Below are 23,627 nucleotides of genomic sequence, written 5' to 3'. Positions count from 1 at the left end.
AAGTTTCTGTAATGAAGGTAATTTGTTGATCCAATAAAAGTTACCTTGTAAAATAGTATGGAAGGCAATAAGAGGATGAATGTAATGTTGGGGAAGGATACTAGAAATAAGCACTACTCCTTGAATTTTGGGACATTTGCCAGGACAGATGCATAGTTTCCAAAATATCTATGCACCTGTAAAATAAGATGCTTCACTTATAAAATAATACAACGTGGAGGAAGAAGTGTAGTAGCAAGCTGCTATCTATGATGAGCTGATCCTACCAACGGTAAATACAGTCAAGGCAAACCATCTTTATTTTTGGTAGAAATAAAATGAAGTAACTTTACAACAATCAATATTTTAAAACTTTTTAGTGAGCTTTTCCATAGTAGAACTCCACCAAGCCTAGTTACTCTGAATAAGATATCATTTCATATCTTCAAGTACAGCAAAAAAGACTAACAAAGTTAATGGCTATTAGGAATATTTATTCCAGTCATGGCAGCTAAAGCTCATAAAATTAATGGGATAGCAGCTATCCCTATATTTCTACCCATCCACATCTTGCCTTTAAACCAAATAATCTTTCTTACTTTACTATATATCTGAAATTCAGTGCACCATGCAAATGTTTTCACACTATACCTGCCTCTTAGACAAATGCAATATTCTAGAGCTTTATTCTCTTTGTGCTCATATAAAAGCTGAATTCTATTTAATTTATGCCTGCCAAGCAATGGATTGTGAAGTAGCACTGTGTATTCTAGATGTATGCATGTTCTAACTTTTAGAGCATTGTAGCAATTTCAAATACAGTTTGAAGAACCAGGGTTGTTGTAACCCTTTTTTTAAGGATATATTTGCCATTTGACCAAATTAGAGTGACTGTGAAAAATAATTAAAAATAAATAAATCAGGATTGCATAATATTGAAGCAGTGCTTTCAAAGTCCATGTTAAAATGCAAAGCAGATTTATAGCAACTATTAGATAGTTACTGCATATCTTTAGAACAGATAGTAAATAAGAGAAAAATCTTTTTAAGCGTTGTTTGAGATATGGCAGAACTTAAAAAGGCTGCCACTCAGTGGCAGTAACAACTTGGATCTTTTTATGATCACTACAAATACTTGACAATTTACATAATTTAGGCAGTGACTAAAATGTAGGCCCCAATCCTGCAATTGCTTACATACACAAATAATTTTACTAATCCTGTGACTGTTTCTTGTAATAGGATTGCTCATATCTGTGAACTGAGCACATGTGAATGTTTGTTTGCAAGATAGGGGCCTTAGCTACGTTACTAATTTTTTTTATTATTTTATACTTATTACACAGTTTTAGACTTGGGAGAATAGGCAATACTTTTATAAATACAATTTAAGGATATGTTCTGTATCGTATATTTGTGCTTAGAGAGAATAAGGCCCTTTTAAAAATGTGGGCATCTCCTACCTACACAAACTCATTTATTTAACTCTACATGATTCTACTGAGGTCAAGGGGCGTAGAATTGGGTCCTTTGTTAGGAAAGACACCTACTTAAACTGGATCAGGAATGTGCAAGGTGCTCACGTCATGAGTTTTGCTACATTCTTCTAGTCACTGAACCAATAAGGCCAGGTCAGATTAAACTAGTTTTATAATTTGGTGAATTCCTCTTAAGAAATATATATTCATATGCACTGAGTGCTAATGAACAGTGCACTCAATCATGTTTCCACTTAATTCAACGACAACGTTCCAAATGGTATTTGAAGAAAGATCATACTCTTTAAAAGGACTAGAGTCCACTGAAGAAATAAATGCTTTGGCATGATGAAGTCATTTTGTCCTCCAAGCAGAGAAGCATAAATGTATAAGTTGTTTGGGCTTTTTATGCTTGATCAGGTATGACTGGTGTTCATGCAGCATCAATACATAATATAGAAATAGCCTTGTTTAATCAGATATGAGGCACTGATACTTATCATTCAACATTAGGAATACTGTAAATGTAATATATTCCTAGTCTGTTCCCAACTGTATTTTAATCTGGCTGTTTCTTAAAGCTTGTATCCTTTCATCTCCCTTTTGCTGATTAAATTACTACAACTCCCTGTGAGTAACATGTCAGTTGCCTATGTCTACACTGCAGGTGAAGGTGTCACTGTAGTGTGGGTAGGCAGGCCTGTGTTGTTTTTAATCTAGATAGTATGGATAACAATAGTGCAGACATGGTGGCACAGGTTCAGCATGGGCTAGCAACCCGAGTACATACCTGGGCTCACTCATGGGTTTGTATTTGGGCAGCTAGCCAGTGCAGTCACATCTATACTATCGTGTTACCTAGATTAAGGCAAGCACAAGTATGCTTACCTATGCTAGCCTCACTTTCACTTGCATTATAGATGTAATCTTTTGATGCAAATATCCATATTCTCATTTGATAAATATTATGACATCTCCAGTTTAACACATCATCAGTCTGGAATACTTAAATTGCTAAAATTTGCTAAAGGAAAGCCAGTTGTCACAAGTTAAAGAGAGAGAATTTGTTTGGAATGTATACTTTCCGTAACGGACTTTTCATACCTTTTTTTTTTTAGTGCACAAACAGTATTATATAATTGCTATATGCTTTGAGATTTTGATACTTTCTGATCTTAAAGGCTTTGGTGTAACTTAATATTTGTACTCCAGTCAGCTACAGGACAACAGCAATGGCAAAAACATTGACAATGCAGTTCATAGTCCGGTTTTCCCATCTCACTGTGCAGGTACCTAAAAGATCATTAAAAAAAAAAAAAAAAAAAAAAATCAGAAAATAAGCTTGCTCCCCATGCCTTCTCTGTTAAATTCTATTACATTTCAGTGCCAAAGACCAGAAATTTAGGATTAAAAAAACCCTCATATACTCATTTCTTTGAGGAAATGTAATAGAAATTTGTAATCCTCTCCATAAAGATGAATTTACTCTGACCTTTTTCTCTTTGGAATACAAAAACTAATACCATCAAAACTGCATCAAACTTACACATACTACTATTCACTAATAAACTTACTTTTAAATAAAGTAAAAACCCCAATATAATATAACAAATTAAGTTCTCTCTATAACCTAGAGAAAAATAGCTTTTTCTCCAACTTTTGATTCTGCAGCTAAAGATTAGAGAAATGTAAATAGCTATGGGGTGTAAGAATGGAGTGAAAAGCTCTGATTAATGACTTCCTCCTGTCCTTGTGACCTAATAATTTTCCTGAGGTCAGAGAATCATTACTTGTTCTTCCCTATCACACAACATATAGCATTTGATAGATACTTAAGCTTAAAGCCCGGCTGGCACAGTCACAGGGAGAGAAGATTGGTTCAGAATGAGTTTTTAAAAACATTGATTTAAGTCAGTCCTTGCCATCCTGTCAACAAGGAATTCCCGCTCCCTCCATATTCAGCCAATGAATCAATATTTTCAAATCCTTTTATATACTCTGGCTCTTTTGCTTTTTTGTATGTAAAAGAAACTTCCATGGCAAAATAAGAATAGAGTCATACTACACTTATGACATTAAGAACATAGATAAGAATATGTGGTTTTATTTACGTGGACATAATGGGAAATCAGCTAAAGAAGCTGCTACTTTGACATTTCTAAAGCCAACAATATATATGTATCCCAACACAAACTCTGACCTGAATGTACTTATTTATTGGAACCAATTTTCTAACTAATGATTCAACTCAGTCTTGTGTTTTAAATGCAGTCTTTTAACCTTTTTTACAACAGAATTCTGGTGCCTCATTTTAAGTCCTTGGCAGGCTTGAAAGCAGTCCAATAATCTTACAACACCACACTGTGAACTGAAATGGGGGAACTTGGAAATAATGCAGAAGTCAATAAAATAAAGAAACGTGACAACTGACTGCAAGAAAGAAATAAAAGCCATAACATCATTAGTCAAACTATTTCTGCTTTAGCTAAAAACAAATGCCAATTCCTTATTTGGGCCAGCTTCTCTTAGAGTAGGGCAGTCTGCTTATAGTAAGTAGGCAGAAATTCAGAATTACAAATTTACATTTAGAACACACACTACTAATTAAGTCAGCAACCCTACAATTGAAGATCTTCTATGGGGATTAATTTACACAATCTTTCTTTCAAACTGAAGATAGCTCCACTGGTATTGCTAATTTTGTCATACCCCAGTGTTCTCCCTCCATCTATTATTCATTCAATCCTGGGGGCATCTGTTGAAAATGCACACAAGGCTTCCGGGTCTGGTGGCTTTTTGTAATCAACCCTTCAAACTGCTAAAAATATTATCTGTAGCACAGCTTAGCAACAGGTAGCACATTCACTGTCTCTTATTCGACTTGAATCTGAATGAGGGAACTTACCATCAGTTGTGGTATCCCAAAAGCACGAGCTTGCTGTGTGGAGACCAGCGCCACACTTCTGCATCACTGCACAGGTTACTGAAGGACAGAATAATAAAATCAGTGTTTTAATTAATAAAACAAGTGATGAATCTGCAGACTGAGTGAAACTACCATCATGAAACATAAAACTGGAAGCCTGAAAATGCAGCCAAGACTAATTCATTTAGTGACAAAACAAGAATGGCAGCCTCTCTTCCCTTTATGTATTTGCTATATCACACGGTCGTATACCAGCTCCCATTTTACTGACCTGCAAGCCTTCAGTTACCTTTCAACTAGTCTCAAAACAAGGAAAGCAATTATGTAACACTCCCTTTAAAAATCTTCATACTAAGATTTTTAATATGAAGGCTACTGAAAGTGTCTTAACACTGATCTATCATTTTTGAGGTAATTGTTTAGATATCTTCTAGCCTACATAGTAGCACAGGTAGTGGCAGTGGAGACATGACTGAGCCAGGCTGGTTTCAGGCTCAGCCATGCTCTGCTACTGTGGCTATGGTGCTATACACTGCTCTGAGAGTTAGCATGAGTATGTATACATACACAAGCAGAAGAATCTCACCTCTAGCTCGCAGTGTAGACATAACCCTAATGGTATGCAAATAACCCCTTTCCCAGAAAGTTCATTGGTATGACTAAATTCCCTAATTATCTTTTAAAATATTTAGAATTAATTTGCACTTGAAGGCACACCATTCACCAAGTTGGTGTGGAGGCACGCTGTCCCAGTGCGAGCTGCAGGAGGAACTGTGCCTGACATAGATGGTGCTTCTGGAATTCCTCTGAGAGAAGCAACATGTAGTCTTACACCATCTTTTGAGTGGGTGCAACATTTAGACTGGTCCAGCTGCCTTTGAAGAAGCAAATGCCAGCATCAGCTCGAGCTTGAAGGAGTCCTTGCACCCCCCAAGGAAAGACTTGCCTTGCAACTGTGTCCAGCCTACACATATGGGCCAAAGTGAGCACAGAGTGTACTTTTCCCTTTTAACTTCTTCTCCACATGTGCATCCTTGAAAACAGTGGACACAATCTACCCTTTAAGATGCAATCAACTGAACATCCTCTATAAGGGTGTGTACTGCACGCTAAACCTCAAGTACAAATATTTCCAAAATCCTTTTGGCAAGGATTTAGATTAATACAACCTACCTTCTGAAATTATGAGAATTTTTGGCAGATGTAATAACTTTGGGTTTTTTTTATTTTCTCTCTTTTAAAAAAAAGAAAGAAAGAAAGAAGGGAAACAGGAAAGACAATTGTCAGATTTAGCTCCTTTGGAAAAGGACTGGTATGTCATGGACAGGGCTAGGTACACTATCAGCATTTAGCATCAATTAAAAAATGAAAAAACTGCCACAGTTTTGTTGCATATAAATGTCTAAGTGATTAAGCATATATACAAATAATACGGACATTTTCTCAGTTCCAATCACTTGTGGGTTTTGGGTTTGGGGGGGGGGGCAGGGAGGGAGAGGCCGGTGACGGACGGAGAGATTACAGTACAGGAGAAAACTAAGAGGGTATGGTTTTAAACTTCCTAGCTTGAAAACGAATTCTTCCCAGCAATTATTCATCTGAATTGTATAAAGCAAAGTATGGATACTGGTACTTACCAATGTATTTGTATGTTTTCCCTAGTTTCACCAGATGTGTTAAAGATTGCTCCACTATAGCTGCAGTCCACTGATTGACCTTGCTGTGGTTATAATCTGCCTTGCCCAAAACCCCTTCTGTGCACTACAAACAAACAGAGAAAAATCAATTGCACTAGCAGTAATACATCAGCACGAAACGTCTCAAGCCAAACCACGTTTAATACAGTAACTCCAAACATTTACTAAACAATCCCAGAGCACTTGCAAGGCAACTGAGTACCTTAGAATAACGATTCTGAAAACAATTTACCTCACTGTATACCAGCTGCTGAATGGGGAAATGAAATATAATTCAGCATCTACAGATGCTAGGTTATTGACTACATATTCTTTCTAGCTCAAAGGTACAACTGGTGTGGTAAAGTGAGGCTGTCTGTAAAAATGTATTGCAGAAAAGACCTTTAAATAGTTAAGACAGCAACATGACTTCTGTTTAAAAGACAAGCTTTCTTAAAATCTACATGCTTAATCAGATTCTTCTGAAAGCAGGTGTGCCTCAGGAGGGTAGGGTTAGTGACCCTAATCTGAAGTAATTTGAGGGGGAAAAAAGCCGTTTTTGTTTCTCACTTTTTTTTAACAGAGCTAGGGACCAAACTATTGATGTGACGTGTATAAAAATGGTTTCAATCTGTTTAATCAAGGTAGTGCATGGCACCCTCTAAGTGAGAGGGTGCATGGGAACCCAAACTGAGAGAGAATATTTAAAATCATGTTCACTATCCTTGCACAGATGTGTTGCCTGAAAGGATTACAGCTAACATGCACCAATAAAGCGGGGGGAAAGTAGGAGGGTTTCTATGCAGTTAGTTTATGCTTGCTCGGGGCATTTATGTCCGCACATTCCTCTGAACCTGACCTTTTCTTTGTACACCTGCACAATAAATATTTAATAACTCATGTTGCTAGCTAAAAGGTGTCTTATGTGTTTTTATTTATGGGGAGGTTTTACTGTGCTTGTTGTTAGGTCAGCAGGCAACCTAACCAAGGTGGGGAGGAGACAAACTTTGGGGTGGGGAAGGGAGGAAATGATAGGACAGGAAGAGGGGTTGTAGTTGTGAGGGGGCAGAAAAGGAGTGAGGGGTAACTTCCTGATCTTGGGGGGCAGTTTAATGTGGTTTCCAAAGAAACGGCATGGAGGTTTGGAACTAGCAGTGCAGGTACCTGGACTGCTGAGATAAAAGGACTGTGTTGCCCGAGCTGTCAACATGCAGATTCCAGGCAATTCCCAGATCACAAGGTTGCAGGAGTCTCCCAGACAGCAAGGTGTACACGACAGATGATTTGGGTTGAGACAGGTGGCCTGCATTGGCATTGTGTTTTGCCCACTTTGTGGTGTGTAACCAGTGATTTGAAGTTGTGATCTACCTGAGACTCTGGCAATTCACTTGAATGGAAACGATCTGGCTCTTATTCCTGATGTTCACCTCGTGCAGTGTATGACAGCAGATTTGGACCACATCAGAGATTTGTGTCCGGGGACTGTGATAGTTTTCTGATTTGGCTAAGTGTCTGCATAACTGCTACAGCAATAAGATGAAAGCTATTAAGAGCTGGAAGAAGATTAATCAGGAAATTGGATGGATCATGGCTGACCAAAAAATGTCTACTGCATTGCACAGAAATATTACGAGCTCTGAAACCTCACTGTTTTGGAAGATTGAGTACTTTTATTAGACAGGGTCAGAGGATCTTTCTCTCAAATATAAAACTGCCTGCATTTTGGAACAGAAAAACATTTCTCTTATTGGCCCTGCCACAAACTCCAACTTCTAACCATTCTGAAACCTGAACACAAACACTATTCCACTGTAACATGGTTTGTTTTTAACTCCAGGCACTGTATATGAGTTGGGTTATGAGGGGGTGGGGGGAAGTAACAGCAACAGAAACTTTTGTATACCAGGGTGTGAAGAATTCAGGGAGATGTGTTCCCACCACCACAAGTAGGAGAGACTAGGTACAGTAGTGGGCCTGGTTACAGGGGGAAAGGTAGTGAATGGGTCAGGAATATGGCTGGGGAGGTGTGCTAAAGCAGGGCTAGTGGGGTCCAGCTGGGGTGTGCGCATGGAGGGGGGGATGGGAATGGCAAGATAGTGGTAGGCTGGCTGGTTTAGTATGCAAATTGTGGGATATGTGTACAGCTGCCTGAATGCCTACTAATCCTACCACCAACATATCTTTTCCTGTTCAAAAAACTAGGAAATTCAATAGTAAAAAACTTAAACTTTCTATTAGTATAGTTTACTTGGTGGTAGATCGTCCCCTTGCAGAACAATAAGTGGAGCAAAACTCAAAACTTCTGAAAAGTAGGAAATGCACCCTTAACTGTGCCCTCTTTCAGAAATGCCCCAATATGCCTCGTTAACGTGTAACTTTTACTCTGCCTCCCTAAGAATTGTTGAAATGTACAAGCTTTTACAATCTCCAGGAATCCAGCTAACATTATGGAAGGACAAAGTGAGGGAGGGGGACAAAGGTTGCCCAATACCACATTCCATCTACCCTCTTCAAGCAATGCTTCAGTATGCACATACCACATACTCACTAGGGATGTAAATAGCAGTTTAAAAAGGTGACTGCGTAACTGAGTAAAATTTTATTGGTTACACTGTCAAATGTCTAACCAGGGAACTAGGGGTGTCAGGGGTGCTGTGGCAGCCCCATGTTTTATGCAGGGCCTGGCCACTGGCTGGAGTCCTGGGCTGGGGGGAGAGGGGATGGGGGAGCGGAGTTTACTTGTTAACTGAAACCAGTAAGACTGATGCTTATCAGTTAACTGCTTAAACTTTTACATCCCTAATACTCACACTGGCCTTTAGCACTTTAAGACTCAGGAGGTTCCAGATCCTGGCCCACACCCGTACACTTAGTCAATTCCCCTTTGTAATAAAACCCCTTTGCCCTGCAAGGTATATAACGTGCAATTCTGTACTGAAATAACGCATACTGTATCCTGTAAGTATACATGCAGCTCTTCCCTTTGCTCATGCACAAAGGGTGCAAAAGAAAGATCTCCTCAAATCACAATCAAAGCTTTACTACGCACTTCAAAATAATGCAGATATCCTCAGATCCCGAACACACCTTTACAAACAGGCCCAACGAGTGTCTCCACCATTTAGCACAGATACACATAACATACTGACTGCACCTGGAGTGTATACAAATAACTCCCATTGGCTATTGCCAGCTCCAGGGGAACATAGGGAAGGTGGCGTGCGCAACCATTTTTTTCTTTTCCCTGTAATAGTGTTAGATGAAGTTCTGCGGGTGAGAATGAATGAGCTGTGAAAGCAAGCAAAAAATGTGTATTTCAGCAACTGAGGGGTTGGCAGAGTAAAGGTAAGTCTGTTATCCGGGTATATTGGGGCATTGCTGAAAGAGAGCAGCGTTAAGGACTCTAAGGTGTGGGCAACTTCAACTGTATTTCCCAGTTTTCAGAAGAGTTAGAGTTTTGCTCAACTCAGCATTCTGCAACAGGATCACATACCATCCAGCAACCTTCACCTTCTGCCACTGAATATGTTCTAACAATTCTGTCAAGTGAACATTTGAGTTTATTTCACAGTGAGGGAACTAAAATTTCCCATTACTCTTACTGATAAACAGTGGCTGCCTGGAATGCTGAGGTGTCACTGCTTGTGTTTTGAAGTACAGTGTGGGTTCCTAAGTGCTACTGGAACATAAAAAAAGCCCTTTCAGTTAAGGAACATATCTAATGGAAACAATACACATTGGTTTAACCCAACAGTGTAAACTTAAAATGGTGAAAAACGGAAAACATTCTCTGTAAATTTAATCTCTTCTAATTCTAATTAAATTGCAGCCTCTATCATAAAGGAATCCAGTCATGTGAATTCACACGCTGAGACTAAATACAATATTGACCAATCTTAAATTGTAAAGAAATTAACATCTGAAAGTCTACATAACTAAATGAGACTGGGTACATTTTTTAGACTCGGTGATGTAAACCCCATACACTCAACTCCCACTTAAGTTATTTAGGAGGCCTATGCCCTGAGGATGGGCAGGATCAAACTCCTCAGCTAGTTTTAATCAACCTTTATACATTGTGACACTTACAGGAAGTAAGACAGGGCTGTTGGCATCCATTCATTACTTGATACCATTTTATGAATATTTATTTAAAAGAAATCTTCTCATAAGAACAGCCGTACCGGGTCCATCTAGCTCAGTATTGGTCTACCGACAGTGGCCAATGCCAGATGCCCCAGAGGGAGTGAAGCTAACAGGCAATGATCAAGTGACCTCTCTCCTGCCATCCATCTCCATCCTCTGATGAACAGAGGCTAGGGACACCATTCTTTACCCTTCCTGGCTAACAGCCATTTATGGACTTAGCCACCACATGAATTTATCCAGTTCCCTTTTAAACATTGTTATAGTCCAGCCTCTCACAAACCTCCTCAGGTAAGGAGTTCCACAAGTTGACTGTGCGCTGTGTGAAGAAGAACTTCCTTTTATTTGTTTTAAACCTGCTACCTATTAATTTCATTTGGTGACCCCTAGTTCTTGTATTATGGGAATAAGTAAATAACTTTTCCTTATCCACTTTCTCAACATCACTCATGATTTTATATATACCTCTATCATATCCCCCCTTAGTCTCCCTCTTTTCCAAGCTGAAGAGGCCTAGCCTCTTTAATCTTTCCTCATATGGGACCCTCTCCAAACCCCTAATCATTTTAGTTGCCCTTTTTCTGAACCTTTTCTATGCTAGAATATCTTTTTGAGGTGAGGAGACCACATCTGTACACAGTATTCGAGATGTGGGCGTACCATGGATTTATATAAGGGCAATAATATATTCTCAGTCTTATTCTCTATCCCTTTTTAATGATTCCTAACATCCTGTTTGCTTTTTTGACCGCCTCTGCACACTGCATGGACATCTTCAGAGAACTATCCACGATGACGCCAAGATCTTTTTCCTGACTCGTTGTAGCTAATTAGCCCCCATCATATTGTATGTATAGTTGGGGTTATTTTTTCCAATGTGCATTACTTTACATTTATCCACATTAAATTTCATTTGCCATTTTGTTGCCCAATCACTTAGTTTTGTGAGATCTTTTTGAAGTTCTTCACAATCTGCTTTGGTCTTTAACTATCTTGAGTAGTTTAGTATCATCTGCAAACTTTGCCACCTCACTGTTTACCCCTTTCTCCAGATCATTTATGAATAAATTGAATAGGATTGGTCCTAGGACTGACCCTTGGGGAACACCACTAGTTACCCTCTCCATTCTGAGAATTTACCATTAATTCCTACCCTTTGTTCCCTGTCTTTTAACCAGTTCTCAATCCATGAAAGGACCTTCCCTTTATCCCATGACAGCTTAATTTACGTAAGAGCCCTTTGGTGAGGGACCTTGTCAAAGGCTTTCTGGAAATCTAAGTACACTATGTCCACTGGATCCCCCTTGTCCACATGTTTGTTGACCCCTTCAAAGAACTCTAATAGATTAGTAAGACACAATTTCCCTTACAGAAACCATGTTGACTATTGCTCAACAGTTTATGTTTTTCTATGTGTCTGACAATTTTATTCTTAACTATTGTTTCGACTAATTTGCCGGTACCGATGTTAGACTTACCGGTCTGTAATTGCGGGATCACCTCTAGAGCCCTTTTTTAAATATTGGCGTTACATTAGCTAACTTCCAGTCATTGGGTACCGAAGCGATTTAAAGGACAGGTTACAAACCTTAGTTATAGTTCCGCCAACTTCATATTTGAGTTCTTTCAGAACTCTTGGGTGAATGCCATCTGGTCCCGGTGACTTGTTAATGTTGAGTTTATCAATTAATCCAAAACCTCCTCTAGTGACACTTCAATCTGTGACAGTTCCTCAGATTTGTCACCTACAAAAGCCAGTTCAGGTTTGGAATCTCCCTAACATCCTCAGCCGTGAAGACTGAAGCAAAGAATCCATTTAGTTTCTCCGCAATGACTTTATCGTCTTTAAGCGCTCCTTTTGTATTTACGATCATCAAGGGGGCCCACTGGTTGTTTAGCAGGCTTCCTGCTTCTGATGTACTTAAAAAACATTTTGTTATTACCTTTGGAGTTTTTTGGCTAGCCGTTCTTCAAACTCCTCTTTGGCTTTTCTTATTACACTCTTGCACTTAAGCTGGCAGTGTTTGTGCTCCTTTCTATTTGCCTCACTAGGATTTGACTTCCACTTTTTAAAGGAAGTCTTTTTATCTCTCACTGCTTCTTTTACATGGTTGTTAAGCCACGGGATGGCTCTTTTTTAGTTCTTTTACTGTGTTTCTTAATTTGGGGTATACATTGAAGTTGGGCCTCTATTATGGTGTCTTTAAAAAGGCCCATGCAGCAATTTGCAGGGATTTCACTTTAGTCACTGTACCTTTTAACTTTTGTTTAACTAACCCCCCTCATTTTTGTATAGTTCCCCCTTTTGAATTAAATGCCACAGTGTTGGGCTGTTGAGTGTTCTTCCCACCACAGGGATGTTGAATGCTATTGTATTATGGTCACTATTTCCAAGCGGGTCCTGCTATAGTTACCTCTTGGACCAGCTCCTGCGCTCCACTCAGGATTAAATCTAGAGTTGCCTCTCCCCTTGTGGTTCCGTACCAGCTGCTCCATGAAGCAGTCATTTAAAGTATCGAGATTTTCATCTCTGCATTCGTTCCTGAAGTGAAATGTTCCCAGTCAATATGGGATAATTGAAATCCCCACTATTATTGGGGTTCTTAATTTTGATAGCCTCTCTAATTTTCCCTTAGCATTTCATCATCACTATTACTGTCCTGGTCAGGTGGTCGATAATAGATCCCTAATGTTATATTTTATTAGAGCATTGAAATTTCTACTCATATAGATTCCATGGAACATGTGGATTCGCTTAAGATTTTTTACTGTCATTTGAATCTACATTTTCTTTCACATATAGTGCCACTCCTCCCCCTGCACGACCTGTTCTGTCCTTCTGATATATTTTGTATCCCGGAATGATTGTGTCCCATTGATTGCTCTCAGTCCACCAGGTTTCTGTGATGCCTATTATATCAATATCCTTCTTTATCACAAGGCACTGTAGTTCACCCATCTTATTATTTAGACTTCTAGCATTTGAGTATAAGCACTTTAAAAACTTGTCCTTGCTTATTTGTCTGCACCTTTTCTGATGTGCCAGATTCTTTTTTATGTGACCGTTTATCATCTGATCCGGCCCTTACATTATCCTCTTCCATCCTCTGTTCCTGACTATAACCTGGAGATTCTCTATCATCAGACTCTCCCCTAAGAGGAGTCTGTGTTCAATCCACATGCTCCTCTGCAGCAGTCGGCTTTCTCAAGGTTTCTAGTCTCTCTAGAGCGGCATTAATGCTAGACAATTCCCTGTATCAGATGCGCCAAAAAAAAAAACGTACAGTATTTGTCCTTACCTTGAAAGGCTAGTCGTGTAAAGAGATGAACTGTTTCTGACATTGTTTTTGTGCTTGCTGTGCATGCTGGAACAATTTTTGAAATGTGAAGTTTGACAAGACATGCAAAGAAGGACTTGCAGAGTCTGCAAAGTCCTTCAGGGAATCTTATTTTAATACACTGTCTCCTACCGAACTCCACAGGACCTGTAAGCAATAGGCTCTGCACTATTCAGTTGCTGGTTGCCATGGTATTGCATTTAATAAATTCTATTACAGACTATTCATCATAGCCTACTTTTCCTTGTATAAAAAGGCATTAAAAATCTGTCTTCAAAATTAATTCCAAAGTTATATTTAATAAATAAATATGCACGTATGCTAAAAGCATGAAAGTATCATTGAAAGTGATACACAGCTTTTTCTAAATACTGTATTTCATTCAAGTCACTAAAATTGTTAAATACCGCCTACCTCCTTAACAATGTTGTGAGCTTCCTCAGCATTGAAGGTCATCTATAATTTAAAAAGTTAGAAGTATAATCAGTTACTTATAGCATTTCACATTATTCTGGGGAGAAAAGAAATACTTGGAATATAGTTTTCCTTACCACAACTAGAAAAGGCATAGATCAAGCACCACACCCAGTTAAATTGTATTTTAAACCCGAACCAGATGAAAAGTAGTTTTAAAAATACCTCCATTCTTCAACACAACACAGCTGCCATCTGTCATTAATCCCTGTGTTACAACCCCGTCAAAGAGAGATTTTAAAAGCTGAGGCCTAGATACCAGGGTCCAAACTCATTTTTCCCTATCCTAAAAGATTTATACCATGTCTCTAGGCATGCCTTACACATCATCATGAATATCCACCAGAACAAAAGACTAAACTGAACTCCCTTCATAGGGAACCCAAACCCACTCCCACTGAAATGAGGATTCCTACTGACTATTTTTTACACTCATTTTAACAAACTATAAAACAGGGGATTGCAATCCTAGTACTACAACTGCTGACTTTTATAGGCACTAGAATGCCAAGTCACTTATTCAGAATATATATTTTTTTCATTTAAATCACCAGTCTTCTCCGCATTTGTCTGATGATTTTCCCCTCTCATCTTTTTGTTGTTTTTTCTCTGTTGCCTTCCCTCCATTAGTTTATTCCATCTGTTACTTTCTCCCTCCACTCCCCCACATGCCTTACCTAATACACAACACTTTGGTGTTGGGTGCTGTCTTTACAAAGATACACAAGCAGCCTACCCAATCAGAAAGTACTAATTCTTGTCATTTTTACTGTGCTCTAGTGGTTCCTAGAAGTGGAGAGGCGGGGTTGAATAGACTAAATCTGGGTAGTTTAATTCTTCTTCTCTGACTGGGAAAGAGCATAGCAAAATGAAATAAATAAGATCTTGTGATTCATTTTACTGTTCGTAGAGTGGCCCCAGAAGTTTTTTGCATTTCTTTAAAAAAAAAAAAAAAAATACTGATTTATGCTTGGAGGTTACAAACTTGTCATAAATATCAATTGATAACTAAACCTGTAAGATTTTCAAAGGTTATTTTTGAAATATAAACACTGTGCTCTAGGAAGATTGTCCCTTAATCCTTGAAAGGCCACATCCTGTAATTTGTGTTGTGCAGGTGGACCCTTGATACTGATATAAATGCGGCTTTGTGCATGGTGCAGAAAGCTGGGCAAGCAAATCCAGTTGCTGGAACTAGCCCTAAATCAAATCATTCCCTCTAAAGCCATTTTGTCATTCTCAATTTCTCTGCACTCTTTCAAAGCTCAAGAATTGTCCTGTGAATATATTCTCTTTTTACACATGAAGACAGGGAGGAAAAAACAGGAGTGCAGACTTATTCAGCATTAACTTTATAAACTGAAACTTCTACACTTGTTTGCCCATCCCACATCCCTTCTCCACAGAGATGTTGTAGCCTTCTTGTGGATGATTTTTTCATATCTTCTCCCCAGCAACTAAACTTATGTCTTCTGGTGTAACAATGTATCTAGCTCTGCTTCAAACCACTACTGCCTACTCGGTATCAAGGGAGTTGCAAGAAGCAGCTGCTGGTACAGATCTGGCTACCTGCAACTCCCACCTCTGCTAGACCCCAGCCTTGTCCCAGGAGGAAAGGGGGCTTTCTGGACCGGGGCCATGTTTGGGGTCACCAGACGTCCTGATTTTATACAAACAATCCCAATTTTTGGGTCTTTGTCTTCTCCAGGCTCCTATTCCCCCCTGCCCCCCATACCAATTTTTCACAGTTGCTGCCTGGTCACCCTAGCAAGGGGGCGACGGACCCCGCGGGGATACACAACTCGGCGCCACCTCTGGCCCGCGCGGGCTCTGCGCTGCTGGACTCCGGCGGGCTCGGCCCGACCTCCTTCCCCGGGGGGCTCCTGCCTGACGTCCCGGCCGGGCCCAGCCCCGCGCTCGGAGCCCCCGAGGCCACTCGCTCAAAGTCCGCCCGCTTCCCTCGCGCCGGCGCGGGGCGGCCGGGTCTCCTGGCGCCGGGCGAATGCCTCGTGCTCGGCGACCCCCACCGCGCAGCGCCCCGCGCCCACCTCGTCGCTGCGGGGGTGAAACTCCTCCAATGGCCCGGCTCCGGCGGCGCTCCGACCGCGCAAGCTCCGCCACCCACCGCCCCGGCCGCCTCCTGCGGCAGCGACCCTGCCGGGCGCCGGGGAAGCGGCACCGGTCGAGCCCCCGGCCAGCCAGACGAGGAGGCGGAGACAGCAACTCCTGAACCGCCCCTGTGCACTGGCGCGCCCCTGCTCGGAGCGAATGGGCACAGAGCAGTAAAGGGCTGATGTCTGTGGTGAAAGCCGCCGTCGTCTCTGCGCCTGGTGCTGTGTTCTAGTGACCCTCAAAAGGGCGGGGGGGGGGGGGGACAAATGCTGTGTGCGGGCTCACCCCCAGCCCCCGCCGTGGGCAATAAAGGCTGGAAAAGGCTTATGAGATTGGTGTGTGGGGAGGCCTCTGTTTTAGCCCAAGAAATAGCCGGTCTGGCTCCCCTGGGTTTGCTGGAGAACCCTTGAGGTTTCTGGTGCCACAGTGGGGACAGGCGGTGGCCTACTGGCTAAGGTACCAGGCTGGCACTCGGGCGAGTGGGCTGGCTGCTGCTTTTCCTGACTCTGCGCTTGTTAGAGCTGTGTGATTTGGGGCAAATTTAAGTTCTCTGTCCTTAAATCTTTGCCACTGAAAACTGGAGCTGATGCTTAGGCCCCTTTTCTTAAATCACTTTGAGATCTTGGGGATGAAAAATGTTGTATAAAGCGGCAAAAAAATGCTGTATGGGCTTGTGTGTCTCTTCAGTGGGGGCTGGGATCTTTACAGATGGCCTTTCCTGTTAAACCTTGGGGTTAAACAGATATTAAAACATCTTAAGCTGCTGGAGGGAAAATATTTCACCCTCAGGTTTCCATTTTTTCCTTGTAATTTCATAATCACTTCAGTAGTCAGAGTTTCCAGATACAGAAAACTTGAATTTTTAGTCTTTGAGAAAGTGGGGGGAAAAAAATGTTTTCAGGTATGTCATAAAGCAGCGTAAAAGTTTATGGAACTCTTCTCCCTTTGTCGTTCATCTTTTTAATAGCATCCCCTGTTCCGTGTAGTGATCCCATTGTATGGGCAGGATTCTTCTCCCCACCAACTACGAAAGAGAATTTTCTTTTATTAATTATTACTACTACTACATGTTGACAGTGCCACTATACTGCACAAAGCCCAGAGATAGTTTCCTGTGCTAAAGAAAGTGCCTTTTTGTATTTATATTCCAGTTATAGAGCATCTGTAATCGTGAAGGATCTCAGAGCATTTTACAGACTTCAGCTGATAACCAAAGGAATAATTTTTCCCAGTGGTGGCTGTGCTTTGATGGTAGAAACACTGATCAGTTGTTCAGCTGGGCATAGCAGTTCTCCATAATAAATCAATGTGAAAAATACAATTTGGAAACTGCACCTGTCTGTAGGTAGGCAGAAAGTAAATGAGAAATAGTCCCCAAGATCTTTTCCCCCTTGGAACTGGGTGGCATTTCCTTTTTACTCCATAACTGGCACATTTCTGTAATTCCAAAAGACTCTTCTTGATGCTGTGTGATTGAATATGACCATTTATATCATTGGTATCACCACTGTGTAGTGGTGCGGACTCACCCCTGCGGCACCTCCTACTGGTAACTTCTGGGAATTAGCTCTTCCAGCTCCAGAGCGCTCTCTGTAGGTCTTCTGGCCCCATGTCCCTCCCAGGACCCCAGTGCCCCTTTAACTGGGGTGTTGCCCCCTGACAGTGCCCCTCCAATCTGGGTCTCCCCTCCCTGGGGAACCCCCAACCCTCTATCACCACCTTGCCTCAGTATATGGCTACTGCCAGTCATTGTCTAGCCCTATGTCCTGAGGCAGACTGCAATATCAGCCTGCTCATCACTGGCAAGGTTGGGTTTGGACCTGCTACCTTTGCCTACCCCTGGGCTGCCCTCTGCTACCCCCAGTACCTGTTGGCCTTGTGCTAGGCTGTGGTCTGGGGCTTTCCAGGCTGGAGCTCCTCAGTTCCTCTGCCTTTCCCCAACCATACTCCACTTAGGTACCTTGTTTCTATCACCCTACAGCCAGACCCTTCTCTCTCTACAGGCAGAGGGAGACTTCTGAGCTCTTGGCTCACTGCCTCTTATAGGGGCCAGCTGGGCCTGATTGGGGCGTGGCCCAGTTGCAGCCGCTTCCCAATCAGCCCAGCTTAGTAGCTCCCAGCCACAACCTTCCCCCAGAGCTGTTTCAAGCCCTTCAGGGCAGGAGCTGGGTAAGTATCCTGCTACCGGGAGCGCTCTGTCTGCTTAGGCTGCCCTGCTGCCTGGAGTGCTTTTCCCCCCTTCTCTGGCTGCCCTGCTGGCTGGAGCTCCTTCTCTCTTCCTGGACTGCTGCTGGCTGGAGTGCACCCCTCCTTGGACTGCTACCGCTGCTTGCTGCTGCTGCTGGGAGAGGGGTGGAGGGGCCTGCTGGCTGGCCCCCACTCCTCCACCTTTGGAGGGAGAAGCCAGGACCCCACCACCTCCACCACCACCACCGTTGTTGCCACCTGTGAGGGGTCCTTGCTGCCTGGCCACCAGGGCTGCTGCTGGAGCTGCGTTTGCCTGGGGAGCTGCTGGAGCCTGGAGGAGGACGAAGAGGACTGGAACGAACACCAGCTGCTGGAGGGGCACACAGGAGGACTCTGAAGACCACCGTGGAGGGGGCCTGCTGAGGACTGAGTAACTCTTTGACTGTGCTCCAGTGGTGGGGGTGTAGACTGTGTTCTGTTGTTGGGGGACAGGGTTTCGTGTGTGGCGTGGAGCCTGCCCCTGGTCCCATCTGTGTCCCCCCCCAACCCACCCACCACCACCGCTGCCCCCTCACCACCCCCACAGACTGCTTCCATCTGCCTCAGGTTCCCGCCTCTGGGACTCAGCTGCTTGCCTGGCCTGCCACGCCCTTTTGCCACCGTTTGGGCCCCAGCAGCAGCCAGCCACCTATTGCCTGTACCAAGTGCTCGTGGGTGCACGCAACCCTCCCTTCCCACACTGACCCATTCCCCTCACAACCAGCCCCCTAGCTTTTCCCTTGTTGCTTGCCCATTGCCCCTTGTGCCTTTGCCCCTGCCCAGCTTCAGCTTGTTTGCCTGCCCCGCCCGTTTCCCCTCAGCATTGTTTGTCCCGCCCCGGCCCTGAAGCCAGCCCCTTGGTCCTCTGCCCCACTCCCGCCTGGTTGCTCCCTTTCTCTACGCGCCCCTTTGTCCTGATCGGCCCTCCCTCATGCGCCCTTGCCCCTTAGTGCGCTTGTGCTTCCCCGTTTTGAGTTTTCCTCTTGCACTGCACCCCCCAATTGCTTGTGTATCCCTCCCCCCCCCCTAGTGCAGCTAGAGGAGCCGGCTCTCACTCCTGTGTTGGTGGACTGACCCCCACCTCCAAGTCCTTCCTAGTCCCCTCCCCTGTTCTGGCGCCCTCCTCCCCTGCCTGCAGCCTAGCAGGGAGGAGTGGTTGACCTGCCCCCCTCCCCTCCCTTTCTCCGTATTTCTCCCTCCCTCCCTCCTCACCATGGCGGTGACAACGGCGGCGGGTGGGCCTCCTGAGGTGACCCCTGGCCCCCCTCCCCCGCCTGCTCCTCGACGACCCCCCTAGTCTCCGCTGCTGCCGTCACTGCCGGACCACCTGCCACCGCTCTCGCTGCGGCGCCGGCAGCGGCGTGGCAAGGGTATCCTCCGGTGCTGCCACTCCCCGCCCCCTCTGCTTCTGGGGGAGCCCCCCAGCTGGCGGGCGGGCCAAGGCAGAAGAAGGGAAAGGGCCCCCCCTTAGGAAGACCAAGCCCTCATGACAGAGCCTGCCGCTCTGCCGCGGCCCTCGCCACGTCCTTTCCGCAGCGCCTCCCTCTGTTCCCTCCAATCAGCTCTGCGGGGTGCCCTCCCCAGCCCCCAAGGCATACGCCCAGGTGGCGCGGCCCCCGCCCGCCGCTACGTCATCTCCCCCAACCGCCGCTGCTCCCACCACCACCTAATGGCGGCCGGGCTACCTTCCCCACCTTGACCAGGAAGCACGGCGTCCGTTGCCTCCTGGTGCCCGCCTCGCCCCACGTGGAGACCTATGTGCGGGCTGTTGGCGAGGGTGGTGGGGCCCACGGCCATCGTGGCGGCCTCCAAAATGTATGGCAAGGTGTCTTTTTCCTTGCCTCGGAGGCCGCCGCCCAGGAGGGTGAGAAGGGCCTGGCAGGTTGGGGGGCGTGTTCGTCCCCCTGGAGCCGCTGAGAGGACCTGGGTCGTCCGTGTTGTCCTGACATCTGTCCCTCCCTTCCTCCCCAATGCCGCCCTGTTGCCCGCCCTCTCTGCCCTGGGGAAGCCATTTTCGTGTGAGCCGTCTCCCCTTGGGCTGCAAGGACCCTGCCCTCCGTCACGTCCTTCGTTCCGCCGCAGGTTGCAGCTTGGCCAAACTACCTCTGCCGGGTGTGGGCGAGGAACCCCCCTCCATCTTTGAGGAGATCTGAGGCCTGGGCTGACCGCGGTCGCCCAGGTGAGGATGACCAAGGGGTACTCCGCCAGCGGCCTCGACCTGGACATCCTCACCCGGGTCTCCTTTCCCCGTTTCCCCTCCTGACTGCCCACTAGTATCCTGCCTCTGAAGTCCCCTGGACCACCTGCCCTGCCCGGCGCGGATACACCGCTGACGGCCCCGAGCCCGTTTGGGCGACGCGCCTCGCGGCGGGAGACGAGCTAACGGGGTATCCCTCTGTGGCAGCACCGAGTCCCTTCCCGCGGGCTTCACCGACCGTGTTCCATCTCTCGATGCCGTGGCTGGGCGCGCCTCCGTCGAGCCTGAAGCCCGGCACAGGGAACCCCCGCCCCTACCCCTCCACCCCTGCGCCTGGCCGTGAGGAGCGCTTCCTGCCAGTTCGGCTCCTGCAGCCCAGGGGTATCCCGTCTCTCTCTGTCCCTATCCCTGACCCAGCCCCGCCCCTATCTTAACCCCGGTCCCTGTCCCCTTCACCGCCCCCTCTGTTATTGCCGCCCCTGGGTGCTGTCCCCTTCCCTTTCCGGAGGTTACCCCCAGGGGCGGCCTTTACGTTTCGCAGTCCCGACCCCTAGGGTGCTGCGCTTTCCCCGCCGCCCCCGTCGGGCCGGGGTCTAAGGCGGACCAGTGTGCCGGTTAAGGCCATCGGGCCCGTGCGGGGGTCCGCCCTTGCCTTCCCGTCTCCGTAGGGCCAGCCGGAGCGTGCCAGAGGCCCGCTGTGACCCAGCCCCCATGCGCTGCGAGAGGACTGCGGGAGTTTCTTGGATGACGTCAGAGGCTCCCGCAACAAGGTGTCGCTTTGCTCTCCAGCGTGGGGGGATTCCACCTTATCCTCCGGGCAGCGAGGGCCCTCATGGGGGAGGGCAAAGGACCGGGAAGCAGGTGCCGCGGCTTACCACGGGTCCGCAAGTTCCGTGACGACCTGCTCACCTTCGGGGTGGGTCACGGTGTTGCTGCCGGCCCAACAGGCCCGTGGAGACGTCCCTGCCGGCGAGGATCTCCCCCAGCCCTCCTCATGGCACTCATCACCTTTGCCACCTTGAACACCCCCGGAGCTGTTTAGGTGGGTTCCGCAGGAGCCAGGTGCTCTCCTTCCTTCGGGAAGGGGGGTACTCTGTGGTTTTCCTGCAGGAGACCCACACGGATCCGGCCGCGAAGCCAGCTGGCGGCTGGAGTGGGGGACGGGTCTACTTTTCAGCCATCTCACACCCGTAGGGCTGGAGTAGCTACCCTGTTTCCCCCGACCTACGGCCGAGGTGCTGGGGGTCGCCGGAGGCTGTGCCGGCCGCCTGCTGCACCTCCGGGTCCACATGGAGGGCTCAGTGGTCAATCTTGTGAACGTCTATGCCCCGACATCGCCCCGGAGCGGCTGCCGTTCTAATCAGCAGGCGTCCGCCTCCTCCGCTCCTTGGATCCTCGTGAGTGCCTGGTCCTGGGCGGGACTTTAACGTCATCCTAGAGGAGCGGGACCGCTCGGGACTGAGCAGAGCCCGGCCCGCGGACGTCCTCCGGATGAGATCCCGTTCACTCCCTGGTGGACGTTCTGGCCGACCACCACCCGGACGATGTCTCCACGGTCACCTATGTCCGGTGGGGGCCATCGGGTGCCACTCCGGCTGGACCGCATCTACATGTCACGCCTCCCACCTTTCACGGGCCCACTCCTCCGGCGTCCGGCCGGCCCTTTTTCGATCACCACCTCGTCACCGTGACAGCCTCTCTCAGTGCGGAGAGGCTGGGGCGGCCTATTGGCACTTCAACAACAGCTTGCTGGAGGATGTGGCTTCATGGCGTCCTTCCGGGAGTTCTGGCTGGCCTGGCGAGGGCAGCGGCGTGCCTTTCCTCGGCGGCGCGGTGGTGGTGATGTGGGGAAGGTGTGCGCGCCCGGCTCTTCTGCTGTGACTACACCCGGGGTGCCAGCCGACGGAGGGATGCGGCGATAGGGCAGTTGGAACGGAGGTCTTAGAGCTGGAGAGGTGTCTGGCCGCACAGCCCAAGATCCATCCCTTTGCGGAGCGTGCCGGGAGAACCTTAGCGGAGAGGGCTCCGGGTCCTCGAGGACCATCGGGCTCGGGCGCGTTTGTCCGCTCCCGCATCCGCTCCTGCGGGAGATGGATCGCGGCTCCCGCTTCTTCTAGCCCTGGAGAAACGGAGGGGGGCCAAGAAGCATTCACCTGCCTTCTGGCAGAGGACGGCACCCCCTCACGGGTCCAGCCGGAGATGTGCGAGGGGCCCAGTCCTTCTACGCGCACCTTTTCTCCCGGGATCCGAACCGATCCTGGCCGCTCGCAGAGTGCTTTGGACGGGCTCCCGACGCTCAGCGCGGAGCGACCGGACCGGCTAGAGCTGCCTCTCTCTCTGGCCGAGTTCTCGATAGCCCTCCGTCGCCATGCCCACACAACAAGTCTCTGGGCATGGACGGGCTGACCGTTGGAGTTCTACCGCAATGTTCTGGGGACGTCCTTAGGCCCGGACCTAGCCAGCGTCTTGGGCTGAGTCCTTGCAGGGCGGGGTCCTCCTCTCTCTGCAGGTGGCCGTGCTCGCCTTATGCCGAAGAAGGGGGACCTCCGCGATTTACGAATTGGCGTCCGTCTCGCTCCTCAGCACGGACTACAAAATCGTAGCCAAGGCCATCTCGCTGCGGCTGGGGCCGTGCTGGAGGACGTGATCCACCCAGACCAGACCTACACCGTCCCGGGCCGTAGCATCTTTGATAACCTCTATCTGGTCCGGGATCTCCGGGAGCTTGGGTGCAGGATGGTCTGTCGTTCGCCCTCCTGTCCCTGATCAGGAAAGGCGTTCAACAGGGTGGACCACGGTATTCCTGGGCACTCTGCGAAGCGTTAGGCTTTGCGGGTCCCAGCTTGTGGGTTTTCTCCAGGTGCTGTACGCTTCCCAAGAGTGTCTGGTCAGGCTCAACTGGACCCTGACTGAGCCGGTCAGCTTCGGGCGGGGGAGTGGCCGGCAGGAAGTGCCCTCTCGGGCCAGCTGTACGCTTCTGGCATCGAGCCCTTCCTCTGCCTCCTCCGCAGGAGGTTGACGGTTGGTGCTCTCGAGAGCCGAGCTGCGGCTGGTCCTGTCGGCGTACGCCGACGA

General features: G+C 46.8%; 1 protein-coding gene across 2 annotated transcripts; it reads right to left on the bottom strand.

The window, feature by feature from the left end:
* Positions 1–276: 276 nt before the first annotated feature.
* DYNLT3 (dynein light chain Tctex-type 3) lies at positions 277–16,120 on the bottom strand. Of its 2 annotated transcripts, none has more exons than XM_032771715.2 (5): positions 16,066–16,120; positions 13,958–13,999; positions 6,021–6,144; positions 4,363–4,440; positions 277–2,750 (listed from the first exon to the last, which is right to left on the bottom strand). In XM_032771715.2, the coding sequence occupies exons 2-5, from the start codon at positions 13,997–13,999 to the stop codon at positions 2,674–2,676; spliced, it is 321 nt and encodes a 106-aa protein (XP_032627606.1). In that variant the 5' UTR covers positions 16,066–16,120; the 3' UTR covers positions 277–2,673. The 2 variants fall into 2 exon arrangements, with proteins under 2 accessions (XP_032627606.1, XP_032627725.1); XM_032771834.2 differs by lacking the exon at positions 16,066–16,120 and adding an exon at positions 14,754–14,926.
* Between the last annotated feature and the right edge of the window lie 7,507 nt (positions 16,121–23,627).

Source organism: Chelonoidis abingdonii, chromosome 1 (assembly GCF_003597395.2).
Source record: "Chelonoidis abingdonii isolate Lonesome George chromosome 1, CheloAbing_2.0, whole genome shotgun sequence".
NCBI classification, from domain to species: Eukaryota; Metazoa; Chordata; order Testudines; family Testudinidae; genus Chelonoidis; species Chelonoidis abingdonii.
The sequence above is the reverse complement of the archived record's forward strand: the minus strand, read 5'-3'. Positions and strand labels throughout refer to the sequence as shown.